Raw genomic sequence first — 23,426 nt, forward strand, 5'->3', positions numbered from 1 at the left:
TCATCCCAAAGAACCGTTTTATTGGGAGAGCTTCCACAGTAAAGCTTAAGTCAGTAAGGTATTGTTTGACTACATGAAACTAATGGCTCTTGTGTCCCATTCCCAGAACCCCCAGGATCTTCAGAACACTGGCGTGCCAATTGCAGCAACAGCTAAGCTAGTGCATAAAGTGATGGAGCTCCTGCCAGAGAAGCACGGGCAGTACAGCCTCGCCTTACACCTCATCGATGCTGTGGAAGCCATGGCTACTTTATGACAGTAGCCTGCAGTCCTTGGCTACATGAACCACTGCATGTCATTTTACATAGTAACATCTGGAACTTTGGAAGGTTCTTTTTTTTTCTTTTTTTGTATAATAAATAAATATATTACTTTAAAAAGTGCAATCCTGGCTAAATTCCACATCTTCAGCAAAGACTGAAGATAAACACATGTCCTGTGACTAATGCAGATCCTTTATTCTTTATTTTCTTATTTAAATGAGCAGCTTCATTGTTAAACTTTGGTATTGTTACTGGTTATAATTTGCAGCTTTTGTTCTTATTGTAGTAGTCTAGTTCATATCCAATGATTCCTGTGGGGATTAAGTGTGTCCACGCTGCTTCCATGAGCATGCCAGAGATACGGCCCATGTCCCTTTAAACCATGCAGAGATGTCCTCATGGTTGGTCATGTACCGGGATGCCACCTGGCAGGGAGCTTTGGGTGCTGGCCACTTCCTGTCCAGGGTGCTGCTGCTGTCAGAGGAGAAATGGCTTGGGATCAGCAGAGGAACTTGGGGAAGGACCTCAAATCTGCTGTGCTTGCCAGACTTCGGAATCAGAGGTGTGAGCAAAGCAGCAAGATCAATTATTATGTAAATTAAGATTTACTCTATTTTGTCAAATTCCAAAATTGTATCCACATCAGGTAATTGTAAAAATGTATTATCTTGTAAGACATGTAAAAAAAAAAAAAAAAAAAAGCAAAGAAACTAAAATATTTAAAATCCAACTTTATTTTTCTTCCAAGTGTTCAAAACTGTCTATTTCTGGGACTTGGTCATGTTGCCTGTCCTGGGAGCAGGACAGGGCACTTTGTGCTGTCACAGCCTTAGCAAACCTACCTCAGCTGGGTGGAGAGGATGAGCCTCGGCTAGTTTTGAACCCTGTAGTGCCTAGAGCAGTCCAAGGACAGAGCACGTGTGAGGAGACCCACCTGGCTGCCAGTCAGCAGCACACTGCGTTCTGCAGATGAGCAGGACCTCGCTGTAGTTCAAGCGTCTCTGGAATGCAGCCATATAGTGCAGTTATGCTGTCGGCCGTGGTCATGGTGGTTCTCAGTACTCATTCTAATCAAGGCAAGAAGCCAGCTCCAGTAAAGGTTGACAATACTCTTGAAGGACTCCACGGCAAAGTGACACCCAGGCACACACGAATATGAATTCTTTTTCATTAAAAAGTTAGATCTAAATAAGGTTGTGACTGGCTAAAACTGTCAGATTTCAAATCTTAAGAGAAAAATATTTCAGATGTTGCTCAGGTGGCTGTGAGGAGCATCCAGCCTGTGCTGGGACCCCTGCAGTCACAGCTTGATTGGCACACATACCATCCTTGACACAGTTCTAAGGAGGTCCACTACCCTGGGACCTTCTGCAGCACTCTGAAGGTGCAGGATATGGGCAGTATGCCAGGAAAGCCTCATGCTGCAAGCACTGCTGATTGCTGATGGTGATGGTCTTTTTACTCTAATCCCATTACATCTTTGGGGGGGGGGGTGGCTTGTATTTTGGGAGGAGTAAAATTGGCTAAATTTACTCTGGTAAGTCACATAAGAGAACCAGAACACAGATTATTAAGTCTTTAGTTAGATCTATCATCCAAAAAGTTTATAAAATGCATAGGATTTTAAAACTAAATCCTGAGTTTAACAAAAGCAGTGACATAGTCTACTACTTGACTAAGGGCTTTAAAATAAATCTGGTAAGAAAGGAAAATTAACATATATCTGTTCCCTAACAACAAAATGTCAAAGGAATGAGGTTCTAACACATGGCCAGCTTCTACACAAGGGCATGGCACATGCAGTAAATGTGTTTCCCTAGACTCTCCCCTTTCTTCTTACAATTACATATGTTTACCTTACTAATGAAGGTGTTTAAAGAATCTAGCTTCTTTGTTCCAGGCTCTGTTAGATGTAGAAGTGGAAGGGCCATGATAAATGTAGGATCAGCAGTATGCTTCCTAACGCTTCATACTTGTGCAAAGATTTACCCATTAGAACAGTTCATCTAAGGCCAGTGTAATGCCTGCTACATTTAAATAGCTTCTTAAAATACGATTACGTGTTATTTAAAATCATGGAAAACTAAGACTTAGTAACAGTGAGCTTACACTGATTATAGCATTCATTCACTTAGAAGTTGCTATAATCCATTAAGAAACAGTATCTTACAGTGCACAATAGCAACAGAGAAAACTCTTGCACCTCATGGGGATGGGTTGCTGGGCAGCTAGATTCTACTTAGTAGATTAAACATCCTTGGAAGATCAATCCAGTATTGGATTGTTTAAAAAAAAATGCTCTATTTATCTACTGCCAATGTATTCTAAGTAGTGAATTCTGTATATACTGTTATTTTCTGTCTATTCATTATTGTGAACTTATGTATATTAGTGAAATAAATTAACGCTTCATGTTATTTCCTCAGCACACGTAAGAACAAAGACTTCTCCTCTTGAATAACAATTTGGTGATATTCTGTGCAGTACACCCAAAATCCTGCTGCTTTAGAAATGATGTTTGCTAGTGGGCAGAAGGAACTGGCCCTTCACCTCGTAGGAGCACACGACTCTACCACTGCCTGCCAAATAACACGTGTCATTGTCCACAGCTTCCATACTATCATCAGCTGGGAGTTTCCCAGAATGCCTTTATTTTCAGACATCACAGAACTTGAATACTGAGTCAAAAAAGTTTTAATAAAATATAAAACATTTGCCACATTCAAAGTAACCATATTCAGTGTCTTGTCTCTGAAGAAGTCCATAAGAGTGTATGTGCGCGTGCACGCGTGTCTGCCCTGTATACATGTATATCCATGTGTGAATATATATATATATGTATATACATTATTCTTTCTGTAGTTACAATACTCTTTTAATTTTCTGATTCTTATCCCATCTGTTACCATCCACTCCTCTACTCCCTCCCTAAGCCTTGGATTTCTTGCTAGGGTTCTTTTTTTCCTAGGGAACTTTCTAACAGTCCCTTCCCTTGGCCAGCCAGGACTGTGGGGAGTGTCTTGTTCAGAATTGTTGACATCAGGTTGCTACTTTGCACCAATGACCTCTGCACACCGAGGACAGAGAGCATCTGCAGTCTCAGCAGTATGCTTCCAACAGCGAGGGCACTTTTCTCTGGCAGTTGGTACGACAATGACTTTATATGAAGACTCCTCACGAATGTCACCACCTTGAAAGAACACACAGTGCAAGTCCAGTCACTAAGTTCAGTGGTTCAGTGGACGCTCCTTCCCAAGGCTTTACTCCCTCCCACGAAGATCATACAAACTACCTACCGAAGAGCAGCCGGCTTGCCGGCTCGGACCAACCGCTTCTCTGCCATGCTTAGAGCTGGCTCTGTCGTTCCTGACCCTGCTACACAGCTAACTTGGGCTTTTTTAAAGACAGAGATTCATCTGTCTCTGCATCCTCAGTGCTGGGACTAAACTCAGGATTTCAAAATGCCAAGTTCTAGAGACAGAGGCAATGCCACTACTCAAAACTTCAGTCACACAAAAGGAGCCACAACTTTCTCCACTACTCACGATAAGATGAATCAAGGTGACAGCCCTGTGAACAGTGCACAGGAATCCTGTAGTAAAAAGTCTACTCAACCCTTTATAAGAATGGCTAATGGTATTTTAATTAGGATGTGCATAAAAGCAAATGTTAAAATTTACATAGGAAGGGTTAGTGGGGCTGGGCAGGAATAGGCACTATGTATCAGAACACGAGGGGAAACAGACAGTTACTCAGGTGTAAGAAAGAAGAAACTGTCCCAGCCTCAGCTTCCGTTCCCAGGGCCCTGAGAGCTGGTTCAGACAGCCTTGAGGTAACCCAGTCCCATGGAAAACTGGGGGGGGGGGGGTGTGACATCAGCTATTCAGTCCCCAATCACTCTTCTCACCTTCTAGATTGATGACAAATGTCCCCGTGAGCTCAATGTCATCTGCAGTTCTTTCCCGTGGCTCCTGAGCCAGCAGTGTTGTCTGGGAGGCCATCATCAGCTCATTCAGCTGCGAGGTGCTGGAGGTCTCTTCAGCTTGGAGCATCTGGAATGCATGTGAAAGTTACTGTTGCAGTTAAAACTTGACAGTCAATTTTAGTTGTTGAGTGGAGTATGCATTGTGCTTCACTTACTATTGACTTTGCAATGAGAAAAGTGCTTCCGTTACCCTTGTCTGTTAAGCTGAAACTGCCAACTTTTTAGAGCCTCCTTTTCTATCATGGTTCCTCTACTAGAGAGTGGTCAAGACACTGTTAAATAGAGACCTGCTTTTAGTGTGGTGCACTGGTAGCAAACAGTAGTACAACTTTTCCACAGTTGTGGGAAGGCCATCTGATAAGACCTTTGAGATTTTCTCATTGTAATTTGATCTTCAAGATAAGTTTGTGAATTTATATAAACATTCCTTCAAAAAATTATTAGACTAAGATTGATTTGGTTTCAACAAGTTCACTCACTTAGTAATAGGTAGTAAAGTCTCCCATCTGACATCTAGTTAGGATTCCTAAGGAAGTCACATTTATGGTGGTACCAGTTAATACTGGCTGTCAACTCAGGAAGCTGTGGAGTCACCTACCCACAGAGCAGTTAACTGAGGTGGAAAGCTCAGTTGCAAATGTGGCGAGCAAACCAGGACGAAGCTGTGGAGCCTGGGCAGAGCAATGACTTGACTGTCCTCAGTTTCTACCAATGGCTGACAATCCGTAAATACCACAAAGGCCAGTGTGTCTGCCCTGATCTTACTGTTGCTAACAATGCCATGTATTCAGGCGACTTCAAGTCTCAAATCTTTAAATGTTTAGATTGGGTTTACCAACCAAAATGAGATGGTTTATTTTTACAGATTTAGGTATTTTATGAGCATGAACGTTTGCTGTGTATGTACTACATATAGTCCCAGGGCTGTAAGAGGCCAGAAGAGTGAGTTAGATCCCCTGAAACTATAGTGACAGGTAGTTGTGGGCAGTCAGGTAGGTGCTGGGAACTGAACCCAGGTCCTCCACTAGATTAGCAAGTTCTTTAACTGCTGACTCCTATCTTCAGCCCCAAAATGAGTGATACTAATAAAACTCTGTGTGTGTGTGTGTGTGTGTGTGTGTGTTCTCATGAAATGAAAGAGAACTGGTTTTTGGAATATGATACAGATGAGCCAAACCCAGGCCTTCAGTAAATAAAACTTTCATTTTTTTATGTAATCTCACACTTCTGTACTGACCAAAACAGGCCCCTGCATATGTCACAAGTTCAAACAATCAGCAAGAGGATCAGTACTGCAAGACTGAAATCTTAGTTTCTAAATTAATCCAAGATCTTAAATCCACCACTCCACCCACGCATACAACCTCCACCCACTACACACAGCCTCCACCCACTACACACAGCCTCCACCCACTACACATGCCTCCACCCACTACACACAGCCTCCACCCACTACACATGCCTCCACCCACTACACATGCATCTACCCACTATACAGGCCTCTACCCACTACATACAGCCTCCACCCACTACACACAGCCTCCACCCACTACACATGCCTCCACCCACTACACATGCCTCCACCCACTACACATGCATCTACCCACTATACATGCCTCTACCCACTACATACAGCCTCCACCCACTACACACAGCCTCCACCCACTACACATAGCCTCCACCCACTGCACATGCCTCCACCCACTACACACAGCCTCCACCCACTACACACAGCCTCCACCCACTACACACAGCCTCCACCCACTACACATAGCCTCCACCCACTACACATGCCTCCACCCACTACACACAGCCTCCACCCACTACACACAGCCTCCACACACTGCACATGCCTCTACCCACTACACACAGCCTCCACATACTACACATGCCTCCACCCACTACATACCACCTCCACCCACTACACACAGCCTCCACCCTCTACACATACCTCCATGATCTCAAACAGTAGCCCTGGCTCGATCACTATGATGACCTCATATTCGGCAGCATTTTTGCCAGGGATGCTGCCAAGAAAGGAATCCCTCATGGCGCACGCACTCTCCACTGCCTCCTCCAGTCCTGGCTTCTTCCAAATAGAGCTTGTATTAATCCAGCCAGTGCGAAAAACACTCTTGGGTTCTTAAAAAAATAAGTGGGGACAGAGTTACATATAGTTTAGACAGCATATAAGCTCTAGCCAACCACTAAGGAGAGACAGGGTTGTCATCTAGGATGTGAAGTTCGGTGAACCGGTCTGATGTTGTCAGGGGCCGCAAGTCAAAGGCTCCCTTTCCCTTACACATTATAAACACACAGACATAAACACCTCATAGTGACGACACAACAGTTCTGGTTTTCTATGAAAATAAAATCAGGAGAGAAAATAACTAACATAAAAGAAGCTCAAATCCAAATGGATCAAGGACCTCCACATAAAGCCAGACACACTGAAGCTAATAGAAAAGAAACTGGGGAAGACCCTTGAGGACATCGGTACAGGGAGAAAGTTTCTGAACAGAACACCAATAGCGTATGCTCTAAGATCAAGAATTGACAAATGGGACCTCATAAAATTACAAAGTTTCTGTAAAGTAAAGGACACCATCAAAAGGACAAATCGGCAACCAACAAATTGGGAAAAGATCTTCACCAATCCTACATCAGATAGAGGGCTAATATCCAACATATATAAAGAACTCAAGAAGTTAGACTCCAGAAAACCAAACAACCCTATTAAAAACTGGGGTACAGAGTTAAACAAAGAATTCTCACCTGAAGAACTTCGGATGGCGGAGAAGCAGCTTAAAAAATGCTCAACTTCATTAGTCATTAGGGAAATGCAAATCAAAACAACCCTAAGATTTCATCTTACACCAGTCAGAATGGCTAAGATTAAAAATTCAGGAGACAGTAGGTGTTGGAGAGGGTGTGGAGAAAGAGGAACACTCCTCCACTGCTGGTGGGGTTGCAAACTGGTACAACCACTCTGGAAATCAGTCTGGCGGTTCCTCCGAAAACTAGGCACCTCACTTCCAGAAGATCCTGCTATACCACTCCTGGGCATATACCCAGAGGATTCCCCACCATGTAATAAGGATACATGTTCCACTATGTTCATAGCAGCCCTATTTATAATTGCCAGAAGCTGGAAAGAACCCAGGTATCCCTCAACAGAAGAGTGGATGCAAAAAATGTGGTATATCTACACAATGGAGTACTATTAAGCCATTAGAAACAATGAATTCATGAAATTCTTAGGCAAATGGATGGAGCTGGAGAACATCATACTAAGTGAGGTAACCCAGACTCAAAAGGTGAATCATGGTATGCACTCACTAATAAGTGGATATTAACCTAGAAAACTGGAATACCCAAAACATAATCCACACATCAAATGAGGTACAAGAAGAACGGAGGAGTGGCCCCTTGTTCTGGAAAGACTCAGTGAAGCAGTATTCGGCAAAACCAGAACGGGGAAGTGGGAAGGGGTGGGTGGGAGGACAGGGGGAGAGAAAGGGGCTTATGGGACTTTCGGGGAGTAGGGGGCTAGAAAAGGGGAAATCATTTGAAATGTAAATAAAAAATATATCAAATTTTTTAAAAAAGCATTTACTATAAAGCAATGATTTTGACTAAAGCTTAAAATACATTTTGAAACATTATAAACATGTTTAAAGATTTTTTTTAAGTATATGAGTATACCATTGCTCTTTTCAGACACACCAGAAGAGGGCATTAGATCCCATTACAGATGGTTGTGAGCCACCATGTGGTTGCTGGAAATTGAACTCAGGACCTCTGGAAGAACAATCAGTGATCTTAAACACTGAGCCATTTCTCCAGTCCAAAGATTTTTTTAAATTAATTTTTATTTTATGTTCATTAGTGTTTTGCTAGCATAGATGTCTATGATGGATCCCCTAGAACTGGAGTTACAGAAAGGTATGAGTTGCTATGTGGGTGCTCAGAATTGAACCTGGGTCCTCTGGAAGAGCAGTCAGTGCTCTTAATTAAAGGGCCATCTCTCCAGGCCCTTATAAACACATTTAAGCAAAAGTGATTTCCCAATATTGTCGGCTCTGTACATTTCAGAAGGCACTAGAGGCGGCCTTACTCTATATGAAGGGACAGAGCAGACTGTACTGAGTGACCTTCATCACAGAGACACTGCCAGTGTACCTGTGTGAAGCTTATAATGGCACGGTCAAACCCCTGCATGATCCTTCTCATGCAGAGAACAGTTCTCCTTACCTTTAACATAGGGAATGTGCTGGAACACCTCTTCTGCCAAGTGAGGAAGAATGGGGGCAAAAGCACGGACCAACACATCCAGAATTTCCGCCAATGCTGTCTGACAGGAGCGGCGCTTGGGATCCTTCTCGCTTTCGCAGTAGAGCCTGGAAGAAGGGTGGGCTCTGCAGCCAACAGCTGCCCTGACCTCTGCACACCCACCCTGCCTGGGGACACCTACCGTCTATCCTACTTTACTCTCTCGGGATGCATCCGGTTTCTCATATTTTGCCCAACTGTGGATGTTTAAGGTGGATGAGTCTAGATCACTGACACTGCACATAATAAGGAACCTGAGCACATTTGAGTGGCTGCCATCCCCAGTGGTGACAGGGGTGACTGGAAGCCAGTGTCACTAGAGATCTGCCTGGCCTGTGCTGGGCCTACTCTCAGGACAGCGTGGTGTTCTAGAACTCAGGCAACCAGGCACCACGCGCATGAGTGGCTGAACGTTTTGACAGCCCTAGCTGGCCTAGTAGAGAACTTTGTAGACTAGGCTAGTTTTAAATTTAGAGAGCCCTTGCTTCTGCCTCACAAGTGCTGAGATCAGAAGGATGGGTATTATCCTCTTCACTTTCAGACAAACTGAGATTACCTCTAAGTTACCCCGAACACAAAGCTAGTAAGTGGCAGGCATAACAGGCATAAGTTGGCCCCAGCTCCCAGCTACACTTCTGCCCAGCTGCTTCCCGTGGCCACTGCACCCGACACTGCTGACTCCAGTGAACCTGCTGAGGACTGTGTGCGGTTACACTTACCTGTCCTTGACTATGCTGAAGTAAAAGCCAGACAGTTCCCTGGTGTAGAATGCTTTCAACAGCCTGACGGCTTTTCCAAAGTCATACTGTTTGTAGGAGTCAGTGATCTAGAGAGCAAAGATGGAGAATGGGAAGGCTGTGGCCAGCAACAAGCACAGCAGTGCATTACGAGCGAGGCAAGCACCTCTCACCAGCATCACAGAGATGGCTCAGATGCCACGCCTGCTGCACAGGCACGAGCTCGTGTGGACCTAGGTAGACACGGCTCACTGCTGAGCCGGGATCTCTGAGGCAGACTGGCTGCAAAGGCCATCATAGGGTGAGCTCTGGCTTTTCCTTTCCTTTAATAACACTTTCCCTTGAAATTCTGAGGCCTGTTTATTGGTTCACTTTTCTTGTTACTTTTACAAATTTGCTATTACACTTATTTGGGGCACGAGGAGAAGGCATATGCCACAGATCACATGTGGAGGTCAAAGGACGATCAGCAGATGGTTCTTTTCTTTCACTGTGTGAGTCCCGGGGACTCAGTTCAGGTTGTCAGGCAGCACCCTGATTGGATCTGATTCCATCTGATTGTAAGAACCTGCCTCAGAGGGTAAGGTGGAAGAACTGTGTCAGCCTTGTACTTCTGTGTATGCATTCCTATGCATACACACACCTACACAGGCACATACACATGTACGCAAACCACATACACATGCATGAAAAAGGAAAAAGTGTTTCAAAGACAGACAGGCAAGTCGGCAAGGATGTTAGAGAACGTCATTCTCAAGGCACAGCTGCTCACAGTAACCACCACCCTACGCTGGGAAGGACAACAGAGCACGTTCCAAGAAAAGAAAGGTCCATGTTTAATTGCTTGTTTTGTGTAAGAACATGTTCATGTATGTGTAAGTGCACATGTGTGTGGATGCCAGAGGTCAAACTCGAGCCAGGAACCATGTACCTTGCTTTTTAAATAGGGCTCTCCCTGGTCTGGACCTACAGAGGGTATGCTCCTCTGGCTGTTGTCTTCAACCTCCCAACACTAGAATCACAGCTCATGCCACACCTGGCCTTCTCAATGTGATATGGGTCTAGAAACCACTCTGGGGCTCCGACCTCAGCAGCAACCTCTTTACCCACCATGCTGCTCTCGCAGCCCCGGGGTGCTCTGGTTTTTAAACTGCAATGCTGCAGAGGCCCTTTGTGCTTGCTAGGAAGCTCTTTGCCGTAAGCCACTCTCCCGCCTGGAAGTCCTGAGCGATGGACTCATACCACTGTTAAGTTTTTCAGCTTTTTAAGGCCATGTTTTTAATCCTAGTACTCAGGGGGCAGTGGAAAATGGATCTGAGTTTGAAGCCAGGATGGCCTACACAGCAAGTTACAGGCCAGCCAGGACTACACAGTGTCACTCTGTCTCAAAAGAGATGTATTAATTTAATTTACTAGTGTTTGTATATGTGTGCGGGCATGTGCACAGAGGTCGGAGGACAACTCCTGAGAGCTGGGGCTCTCTCCACCGTAAGTCCTGGAGTTCAAACCTAAGTCATCAGGCCTTGATCGGCTGAGCCATCTCAGCAGCCCAAATCAAATCCTTTTCTAAAGTGCGAAGAGTGGCAGGTGGCAGCAAGTCACTAACGTCCCTCGCACATGACCCCATCCATGTTCTAACAGTGAAAATGCGCACGTATGCCTCACACAGGGCACACTCAAGCAATTCATGCCCAGTTCTGGGAACAGACCGTCTACATACATGTGACAGTTCACCTTGACTGTAAACGGGAATTAGAGCCACCTAACATACACGTGGGCATGTCTGAGGCTGTGTTCTCAGAGAGGTTTAACTGGAGGGAAGACTCACTCTGAACATGAGTAGCCGCATGGCGGGTGGGGTTCCGGGCTGAGTAAACAGGAGGAATAGGTGATAACCAGCATCAATCTCCCGGCTTCCTGACTACAGATACAATGTGACTGACTACCTTATGTCCCTGTCAGCATGTCTTCCCAGACTGCTGAGGTGGCAAAGCAGTGAAGGTGGCTGCCAGCAGGCCTGACCACCACCCGATTCTGACCCCTGGGACGCTCATGATCTTGACAGCTGCATGTGCACTATGGCGCAGCCCCGACATACCAAATAAACAGATGCAAAGTAAACTTTTCCTTAAGTTGGTGCTGCCTCGTACTTGTCAGAAAGAAGAAGTAACTGATCCTGCAGTCGGCCCCAGGATGGGCAGGGCAGCTGCTGTGACAGAGCTGTTCTGGCTCACGGGCATGTGGAAGAGTGGGAAAGGAAGACAGAGAGCTTGGGATGCCTTAAGAGTACTCAGTAGGCCTTGGTTGGGAGTCTGGAACGGCAGGACGGCCGGAAACCCGAGGACCAGGAGAAGGACGATTGGACCCTGGCTAGAGGTCACTCGTGCCGCATTCTGGTGGAGAACCCAGATTCACACTGTTCTTGTCTTAGTGACTTTTTCAAACTCGCTTTATTTTCTATATTGGTGTTTTGCCTGCATGTATGTCTGGTGCCACTTGTGTGCCTGGTGGTTGCAGAGGCCAGAAGAGGGAAATGGATCCCTGGAAGTGCAGTTACAGAGGGTTATGAGCTAACATGGGTGCTGGGAATCAAATCCAGGTTCTCTGGAAAAGCAGCCAGTGCCAATAACTGCGAAGCCACCTCTCTAGCCCCTGGCCTGGTACCTTGAGTGAGGCTAAACTCAAAAGTAACGAACTCCGTTGTCTGCCAGAGGAGATGTGAGAATGCAGTATCCGTGCTGTGCTGTGCTGTGCTGTGCCGTGCCATGCTGTGCACGGTCACTGTTCGCTGTTGTCAGCTACCCTAGACAGAGCACAAAGGTACACAGATGTGCAGCTGGTAGGGAGACACCTGAGCAAGCTCCACGGTACGGAGACAGCAGCAGATGGAACTGTGACATCACAGCCATCGGGGCCAGGAAGAAAGGTGCCGAACCACAACCCAGCCGCAGCAGCTCTGGTTTATGAATGCCCAATTTCACTTGAAAGGAGAAAAGCTGAATGTAGAATCCTGCTGAAAGGTTCCCTGTTCAAAGCCAACCAAGTGCTTCTTAGGTTCTACCAAGAAAACACACAAAAGCAGCTGCAGGGGTGGCCGGCGAGGGCGGGTCACACTGTGAACTGACAGTAGAACGTGGCGGTGCGGCTCTTCTTCACATGCTGGTTTCCCAGGCACAAAACCCACAAGAGTTACAGAGCCACAGAGGCTCCAGACACTGAGGCCAGGCAGGCAATGGATGACAGGATCAGATGCCACCAGGAGCCCGGGAGGCGCGAAGCTGTGAAACCCCACCACACACAGCACACAGACCAGTGAGGAGGCAGGAGTCACCCACACTCTAAGGGGCACAGTGGTCTTGAGAGAGAAGCCTGCTGTGAGGGAAGCTGGTCCCGCGGGGCAGGCAGTCGTAGAGGAGGGAAGGGACACTGAGAAGGTAAGCATGCCTGCTCTCAAGCCTGACAACCTAAGTTAGATCTCTGGGACTCACAGGGTGGAAGGAGAGAGCCCAGTCCCACAAGTAGTCCTCTGACTTCCACATATCAATTCTGGTGTGTGCGCACACATACATGCTCATGTGAATATATGCATGCACATGTGCATGCATGTGTACGCACACCCACAAATTAAATGTTGAAAACAAAAAACAAGAATCCAGCAAAGACATGAAATACTTCATGCCATGGTCATCACAAACTGTGTGGAATGTAGGGTGTGCTTTCCGGGGCACAATAGGGATGATTTCTAGTTAGCAAGGTCTGTTCGCTAGAAGTTATGGGACAGGGCTGATGTTGTTGCTTGCCAAAGCCTGCTGCTGTGCACTGACCTTTGTCGCAAAATCCTGAATTAAGTGCAGCATATACTGGTCTATGACGTACATATTCTTCACAGGAACAGAATCAGTCTCTGGGTTAAAACTGGTCAAATTTCCCAAGAGAAAGCGGAGTGTGTTTCTAAGCTGTTCAGAGGGAGAGAAAGCACACAGTTAAAGACAAATCACAAGGCTTCTTCATTTCACCAGTTACTTTATAACCATTAATTTTTTCTGCTATCTTCTTATTAGGATTTTAAAATCCTATTATTCCTAAATAATTCTGCAAAGGCACAAGGAGACTCTCATTCTAATACCCAATTTTATAGAGACAACCACTGGCTGTGGTTTTCATTAACTCTCTTCCCTAGCCTGTTTAGCCCATATGTGTATTCATTCATAGACGGCTATATGCTATTTCATCTGATTCACATATGAAAAGAAAAATAAATGAATCTAGCTTGCAAAGTCACTGAGTACATGGAAAGTATATATAAAGTATAATATTATATCAGCTTATTGTATAGTCCATACATTAATCAAATATAAATACATGTACACTTAATTTTTGTATAGTCCTGGCTGTCCTGGAACTCTCTTTGTAGACCAGGCTGGCCTCAAACTCACAGAGATCCACCTACTTCTTTCTCCCTAGTGCTGAGATTAAAGGCATGCACCACCATCCGGCTGACACATACACTTCTTAGTGTTACCATTTTAAACAAATTAACATGAGTATTTGAGACAGCCACATGTAGCTCATTTTCATGCATGTCTCCTAAATGTCACTGAGCAGGTCTGACCTTGCTGATGTCATCTCTGGCAGCACCGAGTACAGAGGGGCCAATGGTCACCTCCGTGAAGACGTTGGATTCGGCTATCCACCAGCGTAGGATGTCAGCCCCGTAGGGAGGCTCTTGGCTGTGGTCCTTTTCATTGAAAAACAACATGTGAATCAAAAAGCTTTCCATGTGTCCCCATTAGATGAACAAAGGCTTTAGCTAAAGTTCCCCTTTAGAAACTGGAGTCTGTAAACGCAGGCTCTGTGAGCACAATACTGAAAGACCCACAATAAAGTAGGCTGTATCCGAAACCATGAAGGCTAGCAGGACAACTGTCTGAGACAGACAGGAGAGCCCAGGCCTGTCCCAGTGACTGTAAGATGTGACAGCCACAGAGGCAAGGTAGCACACATTATGGACGACCTCTTGTGAAGCACCTCCAATCTGCCCCCGATTTCCAGTCACCCCAGATCTGATGGCCATTCTGAACATTCTGAATTTAAAGTGTGTATGTCCTAAGATTATTACATACACTCAGAATTTATAATCTCATTTTTCTCCTGTTTCCATTTAATAATAAATCTGTAGTTTCACATAATAAAACCTGATGCCTTGAGGCCTACACACACACACACACACACACGCACGCACACGTACACACAAGTTTATCTTTACACATTACGGTAGCCCATTCACTATTCTTGGTCCTCAATTTCTGGGCTCAAGCAACCCTTGTGCCTCTGCCTCCTGAGCGGCTGTGCCGCCATCCCTAGTATATCCTGTCAGAGACAGTTCTAATCTTGTTGATCTTGTGTTTAGTCACTGTGGTAACTACTAAAGACTTAGATGCTAATTTAAGAACCTGACAACAAAATGAAAATGAATTTCGGTCAGACACCTACTTTTCCTCCACTGATGATAGTGTCAGGATCAATGACATTACCGAGGGACTTGGACATCTTTTCTCCTTTTTCTCCAAGCGCAAATCCATGAACCATCACTGTTCTAAGAAAGATGAGGACCAGCATGAGAGGCCATTTTACTCACGGAGGATGTCCTGACGGACAGTGGGTGAACACTTCTTATTTCCCAGCATCACGTTCTAGGGTGTAAGCAGGGAGCCCTGGGCTTGAACACAACAAAGCAGGTGTTCCATTTCCTGTACATCAGAGCATTTCCCGCCCTATGATTACCAAAACCAACAAAATAAACAACAGCACAGACCACCTCCTTAATGCTAACTTCAAAAAGACAACTTAGGAAAAAAGCACCATCTACTGCGGCTGGCTTTTAAAAGTGACACAGAGGGGCTGGAGAGATGGTTTAGTGGTTAAGAACACTGGTTTCTCTTCCAGAGGTCTGAGTTCGAATCCCAGCAACCACATGTTAGTTCACAACCATCCATAATGAGATCTGATGCCCTCTTCTAGTGTGTCTGAAGACAGTGACAGTGTACTCACATATGATAATAAATAAATCTTTTTTAAAAAAAAGTGACACAGAAATGGGCAGTGATCTGTCTCTGGTGGTGGACAACTGCAGCCGGGCAAACCCTAATGCTACCATTTAACTGTCTTACCGCAGCAGCTGCCTATACTCCACCCCAGCAGGGTCAGTCCCTCAGTCACTGTGGGTCCCCACAGCGGAGCCGATCTCAGGCAGCCTGCTCTCGCCCACCCACGCTGTCCCCTGCACTTCTGGTGGATCTCCACATAGCTAACGATGCTGCCCCACAGTTTGCCAGCCAACTCCACTCAATGCTACCTCATCTTCCGGGAGGTACAATCTACCAAGTGACAGGTGCCACCCATGGCTGTGCCTCTCCCCTTTTCTTTTCCCTGTGTCGATTTTATTTGATTTTTGTTGTTCTTTTTGGGACAGGGTCCGCACATGGCCCAGGCAGACCCTGATCCTGAGATCCTCCTATCTCTGCCTCCAGAGTGCTTGGATTTGCAGGATGTACCACCACAACTATACAAAAGGAGACCATGCAACTTTCTTACAAACGGTACCTAACACAAAAGGTGAACCCAGTGTCGCTCGGTCTTGCTGCACCCACAAAACGCACCTCTTCTTCTGGATACACTGACTCTGTGGCTCTCTCCTCCCAGAGACAAGAAGAACCTTGCTTCAGCTTGCCAACGGCCGGCTTCCACACCGATGTCCGCGAGCATATGTGGCACACGGGCAGGCACTCAGAGGGCCATCAAAATGGGCTCACTTCGTGCACAGTGCGTGCTTACCTGAAAGGTGCTTTTGACCTTGTAGCCACACTTGTTAGTAAGGAAGACTGGAACCAGCCCCCAAGCTGGTCCTTCCCCTCCAGGTACAAGTCCGCCCTCTGCTCGGTGCCTGAAATATATTAACACAAATGAAGTCAATTAGACCAGAAAATAAAACCAATTTTATTTGTGCCACAGCATCAGGGCAACCAATGTGACTGGGTTCCAATGTGACCATGTTCTGCAGCAGTTAACCACGTGATCACAAACATCTGATGACACTGAAGGCTAGCACAGGGGTGGTGGAAAGCACGCAGGAAGTCATGTGACTGACAGGCTGGCGTGGGTATAGTCCATGCAGTTTCATCTACCCAAGGCCTGGCTTGCCTCTCGCCTGTACTGTGCCTGGTGCAGCCCCAGGAGCCACTGTGAGTCAGGAGCTTCACTGCTGGGGCTGGCAGTGAGTGAACCTGTCCTACACCGAGGTGCCACCGAGGTGCCACCTCCTGCACAGCACACTCACTCTTGAGACCGAGGCCTCTGTCCACAATGTGCCAGCACAAAATGCTTCTTCCTGCTTCTTCAATAAGCAGGGCTGCTCGCCTATACTGAATGAATGTAGGAGAACAAAGTGCCTAAACCTTAATAATGCCAGGAAATGGAATTAGAAAATAATATAAAAAACAAATTACAAAGGTTAATTTAAATGAACATTTAGCCAGTATACATCTTCATCTGGAAGCATGAATATATACATTTGACTTTCAAACTGCCTACACGGAAAGGTCCAAATGAAGAACCCATCTACCTGCTATGGCCCTCCCACCACAGCCCCCACTTCAGGCCCCGGGTCACACACACCCTATCCCACACGAAGCCTGAAGTCCTGGTGCAGAGCTGGCTGGCTGCAGAGGAGCGGCTGCCCCAGCTCTCCTTTCAGAGTTCCCAGCCGACGTGGTGGGATGCGAGGGCTGTCTGCGGCCCACTCCTGATTCCTCACTCGTCTCTCAGCTCATCTACCTCTTTCTTCGGCATCCTCTAGGACGGCTCCTCTGCACACGTCTGCACAAGCTCCTGTGCAGCTGCCTCTCCTGCTCCCTTCTGACTCTCCCTGTCTCTTCAGCAACGAGTCAAAAACTTGGCTAATGGAAAAGTAAGGAATGTCTGCAGAGCTGGAGTTAAGAAGGCACACTCGGGCAGAGGGAAAGGCACAGGAAAGCAGAGGGCCGCACGTGCACTCTGACACTAGTAACCACGGGACCACTGTCCTGGCTCTAGCTCGGCCTCTTGTGAGAAGTGAGGGGGTCAGGTTAAGTCCATGGCTTCCAAGCTGCGGCTCAGCTCGGGGCTGCCAAACAGGCCAAAGAGAAGGCACTGCTGACAAAGAGGGAAGAAACAAAAACAAAAACAAAACTACCTTTTTGTTGGGATTTTAGAGACAAGGTGTCCTAGGTAGCCCAGGCAATCCTCAACGTCACGATTCTCCTGCCTCAGCCTACCAAGTGCTGGAATCACAGGCACAGACCAGCAGTTGGTTAAAGGTTCCTACTCTAATCTTAAGTAGTATAGTTCTAAATAAAATTTTACCTCAAAAAAAAAAAAAAAAGCATGTTGAGAAATCCCAGGCCTTTCCAGAACTGACCTGTAGCAGCCTGTGGTGGACTGAGTAAGAACGGCCTTCACAGTCACCAGTAGAACTCTTGCTGGGATTAGAAGGATTAGGAGGTGTGGCCACATTGGAGAAAGTGTATAACTGGGGAGGAGGGGGACGTTGAGGGTTCCAAAGCACATGCCAGGCAGATTCTCTCTCAGTCAATAATCAGGATGTAGTTCTCAGCTACCTCTCCAGCACCATGTCTGCCTGCGTGCTGATAAGGGACCGAACTCTGAGACTGTAAGCCAGCCCAGTTAAATGCTTCCTTTTCTAAGTGTCACCATAGTCATAGCATTTCTTCACACCAGAAACCCTAACTAAGACACTGTTCCAAAGAAACAAAAAACAACCTGTCGGGCACAAGCAAAAGAAACTTGTCCTAAGTGCTGCCATTTTGTTTCTAGACTCCATTTTAATCACGGGGGGACTAAGTCCTAGATCCCAGGCCCTAGGGGAGCTGACCAGTTTCTGATATTCATCTTTTGCTCCCCAAAGAACAATGACTGCTCCCAACCAAAAAGAACAAACGGGGTCCAACTGGATGGTAAATTTATATTCCGTACTAACTGACGTACCTCAACCACATGAGGAAATCCCCTATCCCTAAATCCCGACTGGTGAAAAAAATATAACTTGGCACAGATGCTTGTGGTATACAAGTTTAAAAGCTCTGTAACATTGTGACTCGAGGTTGCAGTTCAGCTCCCAAGTTTGTTCTGAACCCTGATTGAACAGCACTGGCTTGATTACAATAAATTATCTGTCATCTGCATTGTCCTGGTGTTTGCATTATGTTGGGTCTAAGTGGACCCGATAACAAGTTAACAGCTAAGTTAACAGCTCTATGTTTTCATAACTATTACTGGTGTTGTGCATGTGTCCCTCAGAGGACAAGTCTCCAGAGACAGCAGTCTCCTTCTGCCTCTGTGTGAGCTCCAGGAGAGCAAGCTAAGGTAACCAGGCTTGTCTGACAAGCGCCTCTCCCCGCTAAGCCATCTTGGCAGCCCGCAGACATAACTGGCTTATAATCTAATGTCAGAGACCACCTGAAAGAGCAGCTAGCTACGCGGCTCAATGCTTACAACTCTTGCTGCTTTTCCAGATGACCAGAAGCCAGTTTCTAACACCTATATCGGGTAACTGCCTGTCACTCCAGCTCCAGGAGAGTCAGTACCCTCTCACTTGCATGGGCACTTACACTCACATGCACATACCAACATACATACATACATACACACACACACACACACACACACACACACACACAGACACACTCACTAAAAATGTATCTTAAAAAAAGAAATTGAAGCCAGGCGTGGTGGTGCACACCTGTAATCCCAGCACTTGGGAAGCAGAGGCAGGTGGATTTCTGAGTTACAGGCCAGCCTGGTCTACAGAGTGAGTTCCAGTACAGCCAGGGCTACACAGAGAAACCTTGTCTCGAAAAACCAAAAAGAAAAATTAAAAAAAAAAAGGAAATTGAGCTGGGTGTGGTGGTATATGCATTTAATCCCAGCACCCAGCACCCAGGAAGCAGGAGGCAGGAGGCAGGCAGATCTCTGAATTCAAGGCTAGCCTGGTCTACAAAGTGAGTTCCAGGTAGTCAGGGCTGTTACACAGAGATCCTGATTTGAAAACCAAACAAAATGAAAAGAAAAGAAAAAGATAAAATAATTACCTTGAAGAACACAAGACCATGAAGTTCCACTGTCAAACCAGATGTCCAAAATATCCTGCCCTGGCACGTATTCCAAAGCATCAGGACCACCAGCCTAAGAGGAAAGCAGAAGAGAGTTGACCCACAGAGGCCACACCATACACAGCAAATTTTCAGAAGTTTAAAGAAGGCGAAATACAGTCATTAAATACACATTTAAAAAATAAACACTAGCCCGGTGGTAGTGGTGCATGCCTGTAATCCCAGCACTTGGGAGGCAGAGGCAGGCAGATTTCTGAGTTCGAGGCCAGCCTGGTCTACAGAGTGAGTTCCAGGACAGCTGAAGCTACACAGAGAAACACAGTTGAACAACCCCCCCCCCCCCCCATAGCACTGAAGGTGAACGGGCACACGTGTGGCATGGCCCTTCATGTAACAACAATCAGTAAGATGGTGACAGAAACACCAACAGGGATCACTGTGTCAGACCCACACAGCCCTGCTGTTCCAACAGGAGGGACTTTTCTCATGGTACCATCTGCTTAGTCACATAAGAGCCCAAACAGCGTTGGCCCCACCGGTGAGGTTACAAATGCCCCCTTTCCACTGCTGGGTTACAAATTATGTTTTGACTGCAAGACAAAACATTCTTCTAAACTGCATCTGCCTCTAATTCTCCCAGTTCAATTGCTTTAAAGAGTCAGCTTTATCTCCAAGAGTCGCTCACACTGACCTGAGCTACAGCTTCCGCTGGGAGAAGCTGCTCCGCGGGGAGGGTCCACCACACATCGCTGCCATGCTGCTCTACGAGTTTAATAATGTGCTCGGTGGTTTGGCTGTTGGATAGAGGTAGGATCAGCAATGCATTAGGTGACAAACATTTGTCAGTTATTAGTTCTCCAACTTCAGCAGAATCGGAAATGGCTTACTTGACTGATGCCATCATTGTAAATTCAGTACAAACAAGATCGTCTTGATCATATTTGTCCCTAACAGGAAACAGTGCTCTCCTCACCTCCCGTGTCGGCTCCTATCCAGGAACTCTGTCCTCATTTCCTGCCAAATCAAGCTGACACATCCTGTCGGTTCTACCTGGCTCTCAGTGTACCTCACTGTCTCAGCACCAGCTACTCAACACCGACCCCACCCCACTGAGAAGACCCACACCCCATTCTCACAGAGAAGCCGACGACCCCCACTCCAGCAGAAGCATTCCTGTAACTGCTGTCATTCAACATCTCTCTCAGAAACTTTCAAGGCCCCCTCCTCTCTGGCCATGACTTAGTCGATCCCCTGGTACAAGAGACAGCCCACACTCCACAAGACACTGAAAGCACACAGGGAGGCTCACACCTGACCCCCTCACAAGGCCAAGACTTGAGAATCAACCCAACCAACCTGCTCAAACACCAATCAGCAGCTCCAGTGTCTAAAACACAATCCCCAGGTGCTCGATGTACTAGAGCAGGTGACAAGATAGACAAGACCCTAATGGAACTAGGTATTTACTATTCGGTAGTGCTACGGATCAAACTCAGGGCCCACACGTGCTCTAGACACTTCTAGCACTGAGTTACAATCCAGCCCTTGTTTTTTGTGAGGCTGTCTAGCTATGTAGCTGAGGCTGGCCTGTGGCTCACCATCCTCCTGTCCAGTGTTGTCCAGTAGTAATACTTATTCTGCTGCTGATACCGGGGCCTCCTGGAGCTGTGTCCTGTTTAGCACACACAACATGAGCAGCATAGACCCCACAGTTTTCGGTGCAACAAGTGGTAACTTAATTACTGACTCACCAAGTGACTCCAGGCAAGGCCCTGGGCCTCTCTGCACTTCTGGGTTCTCATATGGAAAACACAAGCAGCAGCACATCACCAAGAGACTTGACAAATACTGATGTAGGAAATGAAGTGCCCACGGTAGCACCTGCCATTTTAACATATAACTAATATGTATGTGAGAAGTCAGGCTGGGCACTAGTGGTATATTAATCCAACTGAGTTCCAGGCCAGCCTGGTCTACATTGTGAGTTCCAGGACATCCAGGGCTACACAGAAAAACCCTGACTCTAAAAACCAGAAGAATTCAGCCTGAGTCTTTGAGATAAATTTGAATGGTTCTGTGTTGGTTCTGAAGTCATATGCCTACATTAGGATTTAAGATTTAGGATTTATTTATTTCTACTTGTATTTTTATGTGTTCATGTGTGTTGTCTACTGTATTTGTGTGGATATTCTTGGAGACTGGCTGCCACTGGGCCCCTGGAGCTGGCGTTGCAAGCAGTTGAGAGCCACCTGATGAAGGTGCTATGTGCGAATCAAGTTCTGTCCTTGGAGGAGCAGCAAGCACTCTCAGTGAACCAGCTCTTCAGCGTCGTCCATAGTATTACTTAAAGATTAAAATACACAGCAAAGCCTAGCTTTCAAACAGTCGCCTCTCTATACTCCATTACCAGCACAAGTGGCTGCAGATCCACCAGAGTGACTGGGAATGGGCGAGCAGTGAACAGGGAGAAGTCGAGGTGCAGATCTGTACCAGCAGATGTTAATCACACTGCAGAATCAAATATTCCAATTTTCCAGCTCTGCTATGTCACGGATCAATGAAGCTGTTTGTAAAAACTGCAAAGGCATGCAAATCAAGTAGGTAATATAAATTAACACCGCTATGACCTGGAATCTGAGACACCTCACTAAAGACTAAAGTGGGAACGGGAGAGCTGACTCTGTGGCGAAGAGCGCTTGCTGCTCAAGGCAGTTAGTTCACAACCAAATTCCAGTTCTAGGAGGTGCAATGCCCTCTCCTGTGAGCACCAGGCATGCCTGTGACACACATGTATACATGCACCCACAGAGAGCAAAATCACCCTTAGAAAGGAAGCAGAGGCATAACGGCACACACCTTTAATTCCAGGACTAAGGAGGCAAATGGAGGCAGGTTTCTGTGAATTCAAGGACAGTCTAGTCTACCAAGTGAGGCTAGTTCAAATATATATACATATATACATACATACATATATGTATATATTAAAGTGATACTTTATAAAAGATTGACTGAATGCATAATGCTACCAAAATGTCCAAGAATTTACATATAACATGAATATAAAAATATAAAATTGGCACAAGTCCCAACTGCTAGGACATTCACTTTAGATGGACTTTAACAGTGAAGATAAGCTTTCCCTAGGTGACCATAAAAACTTTACGCAATAGGTAACTAGTTGTAAGACAATAATTCTTGGTTATACATTAGTTTTTATATAGTGTGCACAGAACACTTTATCAGTTAAGAAAATATGAACATGCGGTAATAGAAAAATCTGAAGAAACCTAATATCCCAAAGAACAACAACAGAAACCCCAGCAGAATACATTCAGATATACACATTATAGACAGCAGATATGCTGTTCACACCAATTACGCACCTACTTTTCCCTTAAAAAGAGAAGCATCAGGAGATAAGCATCAGCCTTTTATGTTACCATTAGATTGTCAAATTTAGGCAAGAAATTAAAAGTTTTCAATGTGTTCAGAATAAACAGGTAAACATAATACAGAAGTAAAAATAAACTGTTTGAATTTCATATTAGCATTATCAATAAAAGAACAGCACTGTACACTCAGAAGTTCTGGGAATAGGAACTCTCAGGAGCTGGCTGATTTGTGTCTCAAGATTTCTGAACTCAGTCTAAATTAATGACAAGTCTGGAACTAGGCCTTGGAGGTAGGTCACCCTCTCAGGCGAGAGTTGTTTTCCTTGTTGTGTGTCCCCTTGCTCACATACACCACGATGAACTTACACCCTCTTTCCTAGAGTTGCCAAGCAGTGGTAACGGGCCCTGAGTGCACAGGCAGAGAGAGGACGGGCGTGAACCAAGGTTGGAGGCCGCAAAGAAGGGCGTCTCGGGAGATTAGTGTGTTGGCAGAGCAGGCACAGAGTTCAAAGAGCAGACTCTATCTGGCTTACTGGCTAACAGCAAGAGGA

General features: G+C 45.9%; 2 protein-coding genes across 3 annotated transcripts in view; one reads left to right on the forward strand and one right to left on the reverse strand.

The window, feature by feature from the left end:
* Positions 1 to 2,999, forward strand: part of Rab3gap2 (RAB3 GTPase activating non-catalytic protein subunit 2) — a 79,041-nt gene extending 76,042 nt beyond the window's left edge. For both annotated transcript variants that reach the window (XM_052201133.1, XM_052201134.1), the window contains exon 35: positions 107 to 2,999. In XM_052201133.1, the coding sequence (XP_052057093.1) occupies positions 107 to 256 (150 nt within the window). In that variant the 3' untranslated portion in view covers positions 257 to 2,999. The remainder of the gene's footprint in view (positions 1 to 106) is intronic.
* Positions 2,940 to 23,426, reverse strand: part of Iars2 (isoleucyl-tRNA synthetase 2, mitochondrial) — a 40,933-nt gene continuing 20,446 nt past the window's right edge. Inside the window, exons 13-23 of the mRNA XM_052201135.1 lie at positions 20,175 to 20,277; positions 19,463 to 19,556; positions 16,152 to 16,260; positions 14,811 to 14,913; positions 13,930 to 14,055; positions 13,142 to 13,273; positions 9,300 to 9,406; positions 8,503 to 8,648; positions 6,200 to 6,390; positions 4,171 to 4,315; positions 2,940 to 3,453 (exon numbers count right to left, since the gene is read on the reverse strand). Of these exons, the coding sequence (XP_052057095.1) occupies positions 3,311 to 3,453; positions 4,171 to 4,315; positions 6,200 to 6,390; positions 8,503 to 8,648; positions 9,300 to 9,406; positions 13,142 to 13,273; positions 13,930 to 14,055; positions 14,811 to 14,913; positions 16,152 to 16,260; positions 19,463 to 19,556; positions 20,175 to 20,277 (1,399 nt within the window). The 3' untranslated portion in view covers positions 2,940 to 3,310. The remainder of the gene's footprint in view (positions 3,454 to 4,170; positions 4,316 to 6,199; positions 6,391 to 8,502; positions 8,649 to 9,299; positions 9,407 to 13,141; positions 13,274 to 13,929; positions 14,056 to 14,810; positions 14,914 to 16,151; positions 16,261 to 19,462; positions 19,557 to 20,174; positions 20,278 to 23,426) is intronic.

Source organism: Apodemus sylvaticus, chromosome 12 (genome assembly GCF_947179515.1).
Source record: "Apodemus sylvaticus chromosome 12, mApoSyl1.1, whole genome shotgun sequence".
In the NCBI taxonomy this organism is placed as follows: domain Eukaryota; kingdom Metazoa; phylum Chordata; class Mammalia; order Rodentia; family Muridae; genus Apodemus; species Apodemus sylvaticus.